This window comes from Seriola aureovittata, chromosome 20, assembly GCF_021018895.1.
Source record: "Seriola aureovittata isolate HTS-2021-v1 ecotype China chromosome 20, ASM2101889v1, whole genome shotgun sequence".
NCBI classification, from domain to species: domain Eukaryota; kingdom Metazoa; phylum Chordata; class Actinopteri; order Carangiformes; family Carangidae; genus Seriola; species Seriola aureovittata.
Window position 1 is genome coordinate 13501888 of NC_079383.1, and position 15421 is coordinate 13517308.

The 15421-nt window shown below is 39.4% G+C and overlaps 3 protein-coding genes and 2 non-coding genes across 7 annotated transcripts in view; 3 read left to right on the top strand and 2 right to left on the bottom strand.

The window, feature by feature from the left end:
- The first annotated feature begins 1902 nt into the window (after window positions 1-1902).
- crhb (corticotropin releasing hormone b) lies at window positions 1903-3545 on the top strand. Its single transcript, XM_056363850.1, has 2 exons — window positions 1903-2100; window positions 2616-3545. The coding sequence occupies exon 2, from the start codon at window positions 2636-2638 to the stop codon at window positions 3158-3160; it is 525 nt and encodes a 174-aa protein (XP_056219825.1). The 5' UTR covers window positions 1903-2100; window positions 2616-2635; the 3' UTR covers window positions 3161-3545.
- Window positions 3546-4825: 1280 nt separating this feature from the next.
- trim55b (tripartite motif containing 55b) lies at window positions 4826-9768 on the bottom strand. Of its 2 annotated transcripts, none has more exons than XM_056363848.1 (8): window positions 9334-9768; window positions 8624-8796; window positions 7723-7897; window positions 7371-7466; window positions 6472-6705; window positions 6317-6339; window positions 5740-5864; window positions 4826-5660 (listed from the first exon to the last, which is right to left on the bottom strand). In XM_056363848.1, exons 1-8 carry the CDS (start codon window positions 9460-9462, stop codon window positions 5500-5502), a joined length of 1116 nt encoding a protein of 371 aa, XP_056219823.1. In that variant the 5' UTR covers window positions 9463-9768; the 3' UTR covers window positions 4826-5499. The 2 variants fall into 2 exon arrangements, with proteins under 2 accessions (XP_056219823.1, XP_056219822.1); XM_056363847.1 differs by having other exon boundaries at window positions 7723-7900; window positions 9334-9759.
- A 354-nt stretch (window positions 9769-10122) lies between these two features.
- Window positions 10123-15421, top strand: part of pde7a (phosphodiesterase 7A) — a 28461-nt gene continuing 23162 nt past the window's right edge. For both annotated transcript variants that reach the window (XM_056363845.1, XM_056363846.1), the window contains exons 1-2: window positions 10123-10175; window positions 13777-13900. The gene's annotated coding sequence lies outside the window, so the exon portion shown is untranslated. The remainder of the gene's footprint in view (window positions 10176-13776; window positions 13901-15421) is intronic.
- On the bottom strand, window positions 10487-10559 carry trnaa-agc (transfer RNA alanine (anticodon AGC)). Its single transcript has one exon. It is a non-coding gene; the product is annotated as a tRNA-Ala (tRNA).
- On the top strand, window positions 11016-11101 carry trnay-gua (transfer RNA tyrosine (anticodon GUA)). Its single transcript is given in 2 exon segments — window positions 11016-11052; window positions 11066-11101. It is a non-coding gene; the product is annotated as a tRNA-Tyr (tRNA).

Consider the following 15421-nt stretch of genomic DNA (forward strand, 5'->3'; position numbering starts at 1 on the left):
ATGTGTGAAATTTGCAAGATGGCAGAAATGTTTAAGAAAAGTCCATCTTGTGCATTTACGAAATCAAATTTTCTCCTCTCCTCACTCTCAAATTGACTGTGTTGTACTTGAGTGCACAGTATGTGCTAAGTCACTTTGACCTCTGCATATGCTGTATGTCTGGAACTTAGTTTTTCCTGGGGCTGAATGTCTGGGTGAAATGGATTTGCTACTCAGGATTAATGGGAAGGGTTTTACCATATTGTGAAGGGTTACTTAACAAATACAGTTCATTCAGAAAGTCTTCAGACCCTTTCAGGTTTTTTCACATCTTGTTATGTTCCCTACCTGCATGCTAAAATAGAAAATAATAATTTTTACCTCATCAATCTAAACTCAATACCCCATAATGACACAGTGAAAACTTAATTTTAGAATTTTTTTGCAAATTTTTTGAAAAGGAAAAACTGAAATATCACATTGACATAAGTATTCAGTCACTTTGCTCAGTTTGGCTGGTTGATTAGCTCCAGGAAGAGTCCAAACTTTTCAGCAGAAATGTTTTTGTAGTCTTCCCCAGATCTGTTCCTCAACACAATCCTCTCTCTGAGAGAGACTCTGCAGGCAGTTCCTCCCTTTTCTCTGATATGCATTATCAGCTGTGAGACCTACATAGACAGGTGTGTGCCTTCCCATATCATGTCCAATTAACTGAATTAACCACAGATGGACTAGAAACATCTCAAAGATGATCAAGAGAAATGGGACGCACCTGGGCTAAATTTCAAGTGTCATAGCAATGTGTCTAATATTATTTATGTCATGGTGATATTTCAGTTTTTCCTTTTTAATAAATTTGAGAAAAATTCTAAAATTCTGTTTTCGCTTTGGCATTATGGGGTATTGAATTTAGATTGATGACGAAAAAAAATGATTTTCTTTATTTGAGGATGAGGCAGCAGAAATGTGAAAAAACCAAAGGGGTCTGAGGACGTTCTGAATACACTGTATGTTGTGCTTGAATTGAATTGTGCCAACTTTTGCTCATCGTTAATTTGTAATGTTTTACTGTACGCGAATAAACAGACATTAGTATTAGAAGTTTCATTGCATTGCACTATAGCTGAAGTAAATGTGAAACAGACGAGTTTAAGATTCCAGCTGCATGTTTAAGATTCTAATGGCTTATCTGATGTTGGATTGAGCTCTCCATCTACGAATAGTGGTTTGGTGGTTGCAGACCCCTTCTGGAGAGAGGTGGCCGAGGAATCCATGTGGCATGGATAGTGATGTAGTATGTGCAGCAGCAATGAATCACTGGGAGACAATGCCCCTCTCTCAGCCTGAGCTGTTTGCAGATGCACATTCATTGAAAAAACACAGGATGTGGAAAACTGCTTTGGAATCATTAGCGTGGTGCAATACAGAGACAAAGTCAGCCCTGAAGACTGCACCAAAATCTACCTGTTGTATCTGGATGCATTCCCAATATGTTTGTCTTTTAATCATTAATCATTCATACAATGTGGCAAAGCAAAAGTTGATCGTAAACACCAGTCACTGTAGTTTGTAATTAATAAGGGATATTTTTGTCAGGTAAAGAACATTGAAATCTGATTCTGCACACAATTGTGAAGATCAACTGTGACTGAGAGGCAAGAAAAAAAAAAAAACACAATTTCAAACTCATCTTGACTTGATACTCGGTCTTTCACTTTCAAGAGTATTTTCCTCTTACAATTCAAGAACCTCCAAAATGTATTTTTAAACTAACTCAGTCGGATGAAAAATGCCAGCAGGTGTGGCACCTATAGGGCCTATTCTGAAAGCACAGAGGTAGACGCTCGTGCACACGCGCGCACACTCACATATGACTCATCTCATCTAAACTAAAGCACTTTGTCAGAGGCGTCCATTCACGTTACACCCATGCAAGAACGCGCAGACTCAATCTCAGCTTGGAGCGCGACACTTATAGTGAGGTTGGCTATATAAGTCCATTCAGCATCTACTCTTTAAGTAACTATATACCTGTTTCTTCAAAGAAGTGAAGGAGGGCGGCATCTCGCCAACTACCTGGCAACCTACACGGCTGTACTGGACCTCCTCTAAAGACTGAAGGTATGAAAAGCTTCATTTATTTTATCTACATATGTGACATATTCTCTTTTCCTCGGTACGACTTGCGCTTTGGTTTTTACAAACGTTTAGAGAAATGTTTTTTTCCAGATTACAAAGTGGATTTTAGTCCTCAGTAATCGCATTGTAATTTCAAACTTGATTTTATTACATAGTAATGGAAACAAGTGTAACGTCAGTAAAGGCAATAATAGTTTAACTTCCACAGTGTATCCATTAATGAGCCAAACAGATACAGTATCTCTTTACGCACAAATATTGCACAGTTTCAGAGACCCATCCGCATTGCTAATAGACATGAGGGTGAATCACAAAATGTTTTACAACAATAAATAAACTCTTAACACTTTAATTCGTTGTTACCAACCCGTTACATTATTGCAGTGCCTGTTTTACGTGCGTAAATTCGTCTTTACGCATCACATTTCACACTAGAGTTAAATTGAAAAGCAAACATATCACATGAAAATAATCCGGGGATTTCTTTTGCTTCTCAGATTCCTGTTGATATCCTGACATGAAGCTCAATTTACTTGGTACCACCGTGATTCTGCTAGTTGCCTTCTTACCGCGCTACGAATGTCGGGCTATTGAGAGCCCTGGCGGTGCTCTGCGCGTCCCAGCTCCCCAAACCCAAAACTCCCAGCAGCAGCAGCAGCAGCAGCAGCAGCAGCAGTCTGGCCCCATCCTGGAGCGGCTCGGAGAGGAGTATTTCATCCGACTGGGTAACGGGGACTCTAACTCTTTCCCATCATCGTCCATGTATCCCGGCGGATCACCTGCCATCTACAACAGAGCCTTGCAACTCCAGCTGACGCGGCGTCTTTTACAAGGGAAAGTTGGGAACATCAGGGCGCTTATCAGCGGCTTCGGAGACCGCGGGGACGAGTCGATGGAGAGGGGAAGGAGGTCCGAGGATCCGCCGATATCCCTGGATCTGACCTTCCACCTTCTTCGGGAGATGATGGAGATGTCCAGGGCGGAACAGCTGGCCCAGCAGGCGCAAAATAACAGAAGAATGATGGAGCTCTTCGGGAAATGAAGACCTCTTTCCAGTCCGCCAAAGATCTCCTTTCCCTTTCTTTACTTTCTTTCTTTTTCTTTTCTTTCTTTCTTTCTTTTTGCATTTTTACCATCAGCACAAAACATGCTCTGTACAATATAGTGCTGCTGTATCACTCTATTATTTATAGCTTTAACCTCAAACTATGGAGCATAAACGGGCTTGACTTATAATGATCCGATTGTACCCTGCCATTTTAATGTTGGTGTCAAATCTGTGGAATTACACGTTCTTCACATTTGAGATGACATATTTCTGTTTAAGACATGAAATACTGCATTGACAAAATTGGCATTCTGTTTTGGATTATGGATCACTGTATTTATGATATTTATGTTTGTTAATAAACTTATGTGCAACCAGTCATTTTCTGTTGTGCAAGAGAACGTCTTATATCTATATTTTTTAATAAAAAATTAAAAGCAATGCTTACACTTCTCTGTGGACATCCTTACAAATGAGTTAATAATAACTCCCATGAAAACAAACTATTCCCAGCTACTTTAATTACTAATTTGATTAACATACACTTTCCAACTGTTTCTTGACATACAAATTTGCAGATTGGAGAAATGTTTCAAGGTAAAACACAAAAAAAAACATTTACTTGGAGCGAGCTCAAATGACCACTGCATCTTGAGACTTGCCTACACAGATATCGATTGACTGAGAATGTTTTTTCTATCTGAATACAAAAAATCGTACACGTGTGTAACCATGGCATTGCTCTGGAGCCAAGTCGTGGGTTAACACAGTGCCTCCTCTCCAATACACACACATACACACACACAAAAGCTGTAACAACAAAAATTAACAGAAGGCTGCTGTTAAGAGCGGCTGCAGCCATGCAGGTGAAGAACATTCACACAGCATCCTTTCTCCTAAACCCTTAATCCTCAAGAGGCAATTCTCATTATACCAGCAAAAGACAACCACAGACGGCTCAAAGAGGCACCACTGATAGCTAATGAGTGTGAAAGACACTGTGTGTGTGTCTGTGTGTACGTGCATGCTGTGTTGATCCTTGACCCACAGTGTCAGGGTAAACTAAACAAGAGCTGTGGATGTGAGTCATCCTATTCTGTTTGGCCCACTTAGCAACTTGGGGCTTAGCGCTGCATTGAGCCCATTTGTAAAGGATCCAACTCAGTGAGAGATGGTGTACAATAATTAGATGGGACTACATGGTGGACTACCTCAATAGTGGAGTCACAGCAAGGTGAGACCATCGCAAGGCAGCAAATACATGAGTGACAGCCTGAGGCTCACTTCAGCCTCAGCCGTACAGTAGGCTGTGGGCAGGAGTGGTACGACAGCCATACATCACTGAGGGATCTTATAACTGTCTGAAGCAGCTATAAAAAGAGCACTAAGGCCTTTTCTAGCTAGATTCCCTTTGACAGAAATAAATGAAAAAGAAGTGTGAAGAATAGATAAAGGGAGCGAGAAAGAGAGTAATAAGTCTTTTTCCTTTACACATGCGCGCACACACACAGACACGGATGAGTGTTACACAAAATCTAATTCATTGCAAATTCAGACCATGCACAGACCTGAAGCAGAGCGACACGTGTGGCAGGAAGATGAAACTGAGGGCTTTTGTTCTGTTTGTTAATCTGGTAACAACCAAGACTTGAGAAATACTTGAAGTTGTTTGTACAATTCAGTTTTAATGACACATATAATAAACCGTAACATTGCAAAATGTGACATTTTGTCTGTAATAGGAAAATATACCTGTGTTGCACAACAAAGAATATGATCACATATTGCAAGCCGGTTGTGTGTATGAAATACTGAAATGTCACAGTGACAGTTTTTTGCTTGGGCTACCCTACTCATAAAGTTATATCAGTCATTAAAATATACAACAGCGAGGAAAACCTGACGCACTCTCGTCTATCTGTCTAATGATGTAGTTTAAGCTGGGAGTTGGAAAAGGTCAGCTACATAAAAAATGAACTTGACCATATCTGAATTTTGGAACTCATAGCCTGTCTGTCATTCAGTTTATCCAGACTGAAAAGGAAGAACCAAAACATTTATTTAATAGAAAAAAAAAAGCATAAGATCAGTCAGTATGAAATGATGCACGCTAACACAATCACAATAAGAGATAAAGAAGTGAACAAATACTTCTGTCTCTTCATTTACATTTACCTCAGTAACTCAAGACTTTCCCTCTGGCACCGATCTAAATCTGTCTCACTGCTCCCCAATCTGGGAGAAAAAGTATCACAATTGACCTGAAATCAACATCTAGGAGCAACACTTATCCTGCTCCCGGTTTAGGTGTCGTCTGTGCCAGCGGCTGACAGCTAGGTTGAGGCTGCGCTGGGGGATGAGTTTATCTGCTGGGGGGGAGTAGGTTGGACGGAGGCGGCTGTAACAGTACTGCCTCCAGAAACAGTCTGGGCCCCCTCTCCTTCCTCAGCCTCTACCTCTCCCGCTTCATCCTCTTCATACTCGACGTCATCATCTGTAAAACGGAACAAGGCGGTCAGATAACTGAGCTATACGCAGTAAACTGCAGTCGCGACCAATCTGTGTCCTTTCACCTTCGATGAAGTCGATGCCACGCAGGGCCTTGCTCTCTTTCTTGAAGTCAACGTTATAGTGATCCATATTCTCGTAGCCGCGCTCAACTTTATCCAAGTGCGCTGTACTGGATGCTTCTGCAATCCTGAGTGCAAAAAGTGCAATTAGGGTATTTATAGGACAAATTCACCCTCAGATAGTCAATGTAGCACTCGTTCCATATCATCAATCTGTGATGTTTAGCACATTCCACAAGTTATTTTGGGATGCCGCTGCTAAAGACAGGGATTTGCTACATTTCACAGAATTACTTTCCGTGAAGCTTCCAGACAGCAGGTGTAACCTTGCTTGCTGCATTAGGCTGGTGATTTTATGTGTAGGCTCTGATATAAATGTGGTAAATGACTCACTAGAAAATAAAAAAAAATAAAAAAAAACTGAAAGAATAAACAGGCGCTAAAAAGAAAACATATCCAGTAGTAGTGTTTAACAGTGTTAAATTAGAAAAATATGTCACCTTCTTTACATAGCAAACATACTGTATTTCTCCTTACCCATTGTAGGTGTAATTATGGATGCATAAAAACATGTACTAACTTTTTGAGGAGAGGCTTTGTGTTCTGAAAGAGATAAGAGAAATAAAGACTAAATATCCATTCAGCTTATACATAAAATATCAATAAGTGTAACCATTTTATATGGAGTTTATGCCAAAATTAAAACCCATTTTGGTCACCCATTCTGACTCTGACCTGCAGGAATAAGGCCATCTCTGGCTCCTCCATGGTCTGGATCCCCTTTTCCACGATCTTACAACTCTCCTCCAGGTGGTCTCCGTACTTCCTGGTCAGGCCCCGGATATAGTTCACCTTCTCTTCCTGTTCAGCCGTCACCTTCTGACTCATCTCCCTCTTCTTCTCCTCCAGGATGGAGTACAGGTGGTCAAACTTCTCACACACCAGAGTCTTCTGCCTCCGACCATTCTCCTATACGCTCCATAAGTGAGAAATCCATAATTAATCATTCATCACAGTCCTCTGGGTGACAAATGTACTGTATGTAAAACCAAAGATCGAACACAACAAAAATGAGGAGATAGTTGTTGCCTTCTGTGTACGTGTGAGTAAATACTGTAAACGACAAATTTTGTGTTTAGCCTGTCTTCCGCTCATGTGGTAGTGCCATATGTGCAGGGAGGACAGTGAGGCTCATTCTGCATGTCCGTCCTGAGTGACACCACTGAGGGCGACGCATGGGGGACTGGAGCCACTCCAGCTTCCTCTCCACTAAAGCCAACTGTGGCACGTGAACCATAGGAAAGCTGTCTGTTCTCCCCCCATCAATTACACTGCTCGTTCTTAATGTCAGTGGGCCAGAGACAGGGGCGCCCTGCTAAGTGCATGAAGAAGAAAACGCGGAAAAGAGAGAGTAAGACCGACTGAGGCATCATAACATTAATTTTCCTCTCTCCACCTCTCTGTCTAAATCTCACAGACAGATAAAAAGATAAAAGCAGCGAGAGTGGTGATGACAAGGACACATTAGTCTGTCGGTACGTCTGTGCAGGTGAGTGCAGGTGCATTAGTGTGTGCACTGAGCGAGTCTTGCTGCGTGACTGAGCGGCCAGGCGCTGCAGCAGTTGGACACTGACCTCTATGGCACGACAGGCTTCCTCTAGCTGACTAATGATGCCTTGCATCCGGTCGTTGTTCCCAACCATCATGGCAATCCCGTCACTCAGCTCTGTCTGGGGGGCAATGACATGGCAGAGTAAACACCTAAAATCAAGTGTGAATCAAATCTGGGACAAAGTTTCTGATGCATGTTAAATGTACATCACGATGAAAGATGGTCATATTGAGATGTTCATGTTTTCTTTTTGAGAAATAACATTATTTAGACATGATACATTTTCACAAATCTATCTATCTATCTATCTATCTATCTATCTGATTCACAGTATTCATGGCCTCCATGAGTATTTCAGGTATTTCAGGCCTCACCTTCTTTGTCTCATAAATGCTGTTAATAGGTGCCACCTCACAATCTTTGTGAGCTCCAAAAACTTTACACATGGAGCATGTGGGCACTCCGTGGGTCACACAGAAAATATTGATCTTTTCTTCCTCATGGACATCACACATGGGCGTTTCTTCCTTTCTCTCCGGCTCTGGCTTGCTGCTGTCGAGGTGCAAAGAAAACAGTGGTACCTTCCAGATTAACGTGCATAATGATGTGATGTATAATGTCAGCTTGATAATGTCAAAGGCACACATGTCAGTAGTTTATGGATGATCCATCACATGATCTGTCAGCACTGTAATCAATACATCAGCATTACACTTACACTGTGCATTATACAGGTCTGGTTGCAGATTGATTGATTTTTTAATAATTTCTGCCTTTTCTGAATAACTCAGACCAACATTTTCAGGACAATTCATCCCACAAGAATTACTCAATGTATCAGTTAATTGTCCATAAAATATGTTATTTCCCACATCATCTTGATCCATACTGAGGTTGAGCCTCCAGGGTTTGTGAGTGTTGTGGATCTTATGTCATACAAGCCTTTTGGCTATACAGTCAACTACTCACATTAGGGAATCATCTGTGTAGACATATTACTAAAACTAGAAAACCTCTTGGCACCCAGTCCAGCACTCTGACTCAGACGCCACTGGCACTAAGGCCACACCAGCAACTGCTACACTTCGTGCCATCACACAACCAATTTGTCCTAATTCTCCTTTACTAGCTTTATTCACTGCCCCCATGGGTAAAGGCAGCTTTGACTGATAAACAAAGCCTGTCACTGAGCAGTCAAGGTGTACAAGTGCTGATAATTTCCTTTGATTTTGTGTTATATCAAGAGAGACTGAATGTGTGTCTGATCTGCCTCACCTGCTTGACTCCTGCTTGAACATATCAATAATATTTTCAACAAGCAGATTCCTCTGAAGCCCGTAAACACCATGCCTGTCCAGAACCACCTCATGTCTGCAGGATGGGCATCGGAAGCGGCCACCAGACGTCAATGAGCCACTTCTTGTTGTTGGAAGGTATGGGTTTGAAGCCTGTAAGCAGTTAAACATTTAAAAGCCCAATATTTAGTATGATGACACAGGGTTTCAATGGATACATTCATCTCACCTGTAAAATTGAATTTAAGCAGTTATGAAATGTTACAAAAGTGTAACCCCATCACCAAAATGTTCATATTGGTTGAGAAGTGTTTTAGGGACCACTTAACAACAACTAAATCCAACTTCTAAATGTTCACTGATGTTTAATGATTTTTTTTAGATTAATAATGTTCATAAACACAGCCTTAAATGTTTGTTTATGATTAGCTGTGATACATAAAGTGCTTATTTTCTGACTAAACCTATACACTTTCATGTTAGACTATACAGTACATCTGTTATATATGTCATGTAGTTACTATCTGAGTCTTTACTACATCAAAGATATAGGGCAAGTAAAAATACCAATGGGTCGAATGACAGACTGTTAGCTGGAGATGTTAATACAAAACAACACCGCTATTTGAGATTATAAATGTTTCCCATAATGTTCAAAACAAATCAGTGGCATTTTGTTCAGTTCCTTACCTGGAAAACATCATTGGCACATTTTCTGCAGAGGTTGTGCTGGCAGGGTAGGATGACCACAGGTTTTGTAAACATTTCCAAGCATATGGGACAAATCAGCTGTTTCTCCAAGTTATCCATGGTATTCATTTTGAAACAAAAACGTTTATCCAAGCATAAAAGAGTGGCAAACCCTAACTTAACAAAACTACAGGTAAAGTTTCTCGTCCGTTTTCTAAAATCAATCTACGGTAGGCCTAGAGTCAGGCTGGAGAGTGGGCCTGCTGCTCTTGTCCTAACGGGTGTGGGCTGCTATCTTGCTGGTGTCAGTTCTGTTTTTAGCAGCTATTGCTGTCATGTCACAGGTTGCCATTTTTACCTTGCCCATATTTGAAACTGTGTAGGGCAGTACTGAACAGCTGCCTACCAGACTCTACACTGCTATCAGAGGTGACTGGGTGTTTGAACAGTGTGCGTGTGCGTGTGTGTGTGTGTGTATGTGTGTTATCAGCAGCAGTATGCTCAGTGTCAGCTATAGTATGCTAACAATTAAATGAAGTCATTTTTAATGTCATTTTAATGATGCATCTGTGCTTAAGCACTCATGTAACAAAATATGTTTAAACAATGGACGAATAGCTGTATCTATAGAAAAGGTATACACTCAAAAGTCAATATCTGTGCTAAGCCCAGACATAAGCACCTGTTAAACATGTAACATGCTAACTTTTTAAGAAAACGAGACACGTGACGGGGACACACTTGCTAGCACCATCACAGGTGATGCAAGTTGTCTAAAGCGATAAATATCCAATCTTCCAAGCAGTAATTTTTTACACCAAGATGACAATGCCTACTAGAAGGTATGTTACAACAAAAGCAAATTACAGCTGGAATGGAAAGCAGTATTTTACTTAGCATTGAACAAATTTTCGCGTCTGTAAAATTAGTAGGTACCAAGTTTTTGTCTAGTAATAGTTAAGCTAGCTAGATCTTTGCACTTGCTAACGAAAACTAGCTTAATGCTATCACACACTAGGGTTGTGACTAACCTTTGTTATATGTTACTCCATTGTTAAAGTAAGCAGTCAAGTAAATAAATTAAAAACAACCCGATGGGAAGGTAATACTTTGATGTGAATTGGTACAATTTTATGTAAACAAAAAGGAACATTGGAGAATGCGGGCATCGATCCCGCTACCTCTCGCATGCTAAGCGAGCGCTCTACCATTTGAGCTAATTCCCCTTCGAAACTAGCTACTCCCGCTGCTAGTATTTGACACTAGCCGTAGTTTGTTCTCATATTGCTCTGTTATTTGTTGTTCAGTACCTGAAGAAGTTTTTTGTGTTATGCAGAAAGTAAGGTGAAGCGCTAGCTAATTTAGTTACGTTAATGTCAACAGCAAACTAACGCTAGCACTTAACTTTAACGTTCATTCGTGATTTAATTGCATGAGCTGCTCATTGTTTTCGAAGTTTGTTATGTTCACGTCTCTGTAACGTGACATTAATGACAGGGTCTCCTAGAACACGGTATAATTTCAACGATTTTGCATAAGTCTAGGTCATTTCAGCTTAAACGAAATGTAGCGACGAAAGCGAAATTGCGTTCATTCGACATCGTTCATCTTTGCTTGTGCTTGTGTACACGATTCTTATGTATGATTTCATAAGATTATAGGTCCATGGTTTTAAGCAGCTCCCTTCGATAGCTCAGTTGGTAGAGCGGAGGACTGTAGTGGATACATGGTAATCCTTAGGTCGCTGGTTCGAATCCGGCTCGAAGGAGAGATTCTTTTTCCCATTATGCAATTGGTGTTTTCCCATAGCTGCGCCAAATAAAGGTAGTGTAATTAGAAACGGTGCTAAATTCTTTACATGCCAGTGTTTTGTATTGACAAATAAGTTAAAGAGCCTGTACTCTGCAAAGAAAAACAATGATTGCATTGGTTTGATGATGTGTCACTAGAAAAACTACACCAGAAAAGACATATAGCAATTTCTTGTTTTTTATTATTATTATTTTGTTTAGCTATTCATACAGCTATATTCAGCTTAACTCAAACTATAGAGAATTCACAGTCTGACACATTTCGTGGTTTTCTCCAAATTGCTAAAGCAAATATGAACTTACTAGGGAGAATTTGAAAGCAGTGCCTAATGTGATGCCATTTTCTGTTATTCTGATATTATAGATGACAAAAACAGAGTCTTTATATCGAGCAAGTTTTTGAAACATCCTGATCATCATTTGCCTGACTATCCTCTGTTAACCTAGCAAAAATTAAACATTTGTTGACAGAATGAGTAGAACCTTTGGTGAAACAGTTTTTCACTCTCAGACAAGAAGGCTAGTGTACAAATGTTCAGCACAGCTTTGATTGCAGTGGAAGTCTTGTCAGTAAGCATACTGCATGCTCTGCATTGTTGATCTGCATGTTAAATAAAAATCCCAATCACACCTGCAAGCACTCTGTTCATAAGGGAGTTTAAAAGTAATTGTTTAGAATCTGATTTGGTTGAAACTAGTGATGAAAACAAACATTATCATTTGCTTTGATTGTGAAATGGCCTATAACTGCACTGCAAACAAATTCAAATGGATTACTCAGAAACAAGTGTCTTTGTAATGGCGGACATGTTTCTATGTTGCTGCACAAATGCTTGCCTCTGTCCTCTGTGTTTAGTCAGCAGTGCAGTAATTTATTTCATCTTAATTAATAGATTCATGCTTAATTTCATGCTTGTATATGAGTGTTGTAATTATTTTACATTCATCTATGAAGTCTGAATGTCCTCTCAAGGATAGTAGATAAGTGAAATCTCTAAAAGCATTCATACCCCACTCTTAGCTATAAAGTTTCTGTGAGGTGTGTTTTGTAAAACTGTGCAAATGTAAAATAGCAGACTCTTTGATTTTTAACATAGTATATGATAAGTATAGGCATGTACACCTTTTCACCTGATTTCTCCTTCCTGTTTATACCCTTTCCTGTGATCTGCTACAATTGATGTTTCCTCGTCACTTTGTCATGCTGTGGGCATACCGTTTCATTCATTTCTAATCAGTAGTTTGAAAAGGCTAAACTAGTATGATTACATACAGTATTCATTAACTATTAGATGGACCGCTAAAAAGTGAATTCAGATTAGATTAATTAAGAAGATGTTCTGGGTTATGTCTTTGTGATTGAGGTGAATTCATAATTTTTAAGCCGTTAATGTCTGACTCATAATATGGCAGTGCCTGTTAATAGAAATGTAATAAAGATTGATGATTGGCAAATTAAGAGCAGTATGGAGACTTATTAATGATGAAAAGCCAATATGAAAGCCAGACAGTGCTGCTTTTGAGGCTATAAGCTGCCATTTTAATGAGCTTGGTGTGACCCTAATGTTCCTCTGTTTTGCTCAGTGGTGGCACATTGTGTTTTGAGTATATAGTAAAAGCATCCGCAGGTAATTCTAAAGCCACAAAATACTCAACATGAGGTGTTACACATGCACTTAGAACACACATAGAAAGGTCTACAAGCTCGTAAGCAAGATAAAAGTGCATATGGGACCAGAATAGGGAGCAGAGCAAAGGGTGCCATCTGTTCTCTAGTATGAATATTTCAGTTAGGTGGAAGTCATATTGTATTCATACAGATGGTAAGCAGTCACTGCCTGTGATTTAAAAGGTCCTGGTAAGCATCCTCAGACAATACCGTCTATTTCTGCATTTCTACATTTGTCCTAAACAGACCCACTGAAATTAAATCCCTCAGTTAAAACCTTAATTTAGGATGTGATCAGGAAAGTTTTACCATTATACCCTAACTAATAACTAAAAATGCTGTGACCTCACTGCAAATGTAATCTATAGAAAAAAAAACTAGAAAAGACTAGTATAAATCTACTTGTAATTGTGAGAAATAAATAAATCAAGGTAATTATGAAAAGTAAAACGTAGACAGAAAACTGTGCAGTATTTCCTGTATTGTTTTACAAAGTCAAAGTCAGAGTTCAGACTTGATTCTTTAAGTTGAACACTGAAAGTCAGTCGGTCGGCTCTTGGGCTAACTGACCATTCAATGTGAGAGGTTGAACTTTTGGTGAGGTCATGCTTGAACCAGTATGTATAGATTTTGGACAGTATTTGTATTCTGTAGTGATTGAGTGATTTAATGTGTAGCAAAGTACAAAAACACCCTTGATTAAATATTAAATTTCTCAAAGTTTAAAAGTTCACAAGACAGCTTTTTAATTATAGCAACAAGAGTAAATAATCTGTGAATCCCTTGGTCATTTCTATTGCACTCATTTTTATTGCACAAATAAACAAAAACATTAGTAACAGATGGTTTACTGTAAACTCTTCACACTTTTAAACATTTTCACAAGCAGACACGTGTGCAGAATTCATGATAATGTGCAAAATAGAGTTGTTTTCACATCTATTTTCCTTTTTTGATTTTTAGACTGTGAGCTTCAGAACATCCTCTGACATGGTTCCAAGTCCATGTGTGCCTTTAAGACTTCCCAGTGGCTTCTTGTGTGGAGGACTTCAGGAGACCCAGAACAGAGAATAGATCTTCTCTTAAGGTAGAAAGTGACTCTTGCAGCATTTCTGACATCTTTCTTTATCACGACCTGCTAAATAGAAGCCAGGTCAATGACCATGTACTGAAAATCTAACTAGGCATTTACATATTTAATTGAAAATACAGATATGTTTTTCTTGTTATTATTGTTACACCTTTGCTTTAGTCCTCCTTTGTTACATATCACCAGTTGTTGTCAAGGTGGCAATGACTTTTCCTGCTTGAACTCAACTCGATTTGAAAGTTCTTACAGTATCCTTTTGACTGATTTTTAGGACATAACTTCTTTTAGAAGCAGCAACTTCTCAGATAATTGGCATTTGAAGCAGGAAGAGCATAAATTCTTTTAGAATTGAATTATGCAAAACTTCACTTCAGACAGATTGAACCAAGCAGTCTTTTGTTCAACCATGTGAGGCTACTGTAAAAACAAACTACTTATGCAGTACAAAAACCCAAATAATGATGCATTGAAAAAAGTTGAATGCACATTTACACCACAAGCCACATTCTGTTTTACTTTAGATAGAAGTCTAAAAAGTCTGAAGTCTCTGCTGGCAAGCCTTGGCATTTTCCATAATTTACCACACTGTTTCTGGAATGAGCTCATTAAGTATAAGTTAATAGTGGATTCATGTGATCAATGTAACCATCACACTTTTGTTGAATGTCATATTTGACTTAAGAAAGATGAGGTCAAACAGCCAGATTTCTTTTAGTTTTATGTAACATCCTCTCCCATACAATGACGTAAAAGAGACGTCAGTCTGTTTTAACAGGCACAACTGCAGCTCGTGGTCATGGGAAGCTGAGATGTGCTCAGCATTCAAGTGCTTCTCTCAGCCTGGCTCTGCACCATGTGGAGAGCAGTCCACATTGTCTCATCTCAAACACTTTAATTCAACGTGTAGTGAAGCATGGTGATTTCATCATCCAGCAGCTGGGTGTTTACACAAGAGTCTGCCTGCATTAAGCAGGTTGCACTAAGGGTACAGTAGACATGCAGAATGCAGGCATTATCATGGATCTTTTGACATCAATTCTCATGGATATTAGAAGTTATTTGAAAGACAGTTGTACAATGGTGTGCAGCCTTGTCTCTGAATCGTTTCTTTTAACTTGTAGACTAAGATCCTAAGAAAGAGACTTGGAAAGGTGTAGGATAAAGTAGGATAAAGTTTTCTTTGATGCAGAGATAGTGTGACTTAAGATAGTAATTCCCGCAGATTTTGTGATTTAGTCTGTAAATTGGGTACACAGTACACAGCGTATTATCTGTGACAAAACACACACCCTCTGGGATTGGCCAATTACTCATCGTTTAAATCTGGATCAGGTGTCTCAACAAGTGGTAGGTGGTTGTATCTTGGTAACATAATGAACTTACCTATTCTCAACAAAGAAATCCATACAAGCCGTATTGCCAACTTATTTTTTATGTATTTTTTTCACATTTTTTGGTCATTTTATGCCTTTCTTGGATAGCCCTAGTGCGAGATGACTAGTTTAAATAACAAGCTTC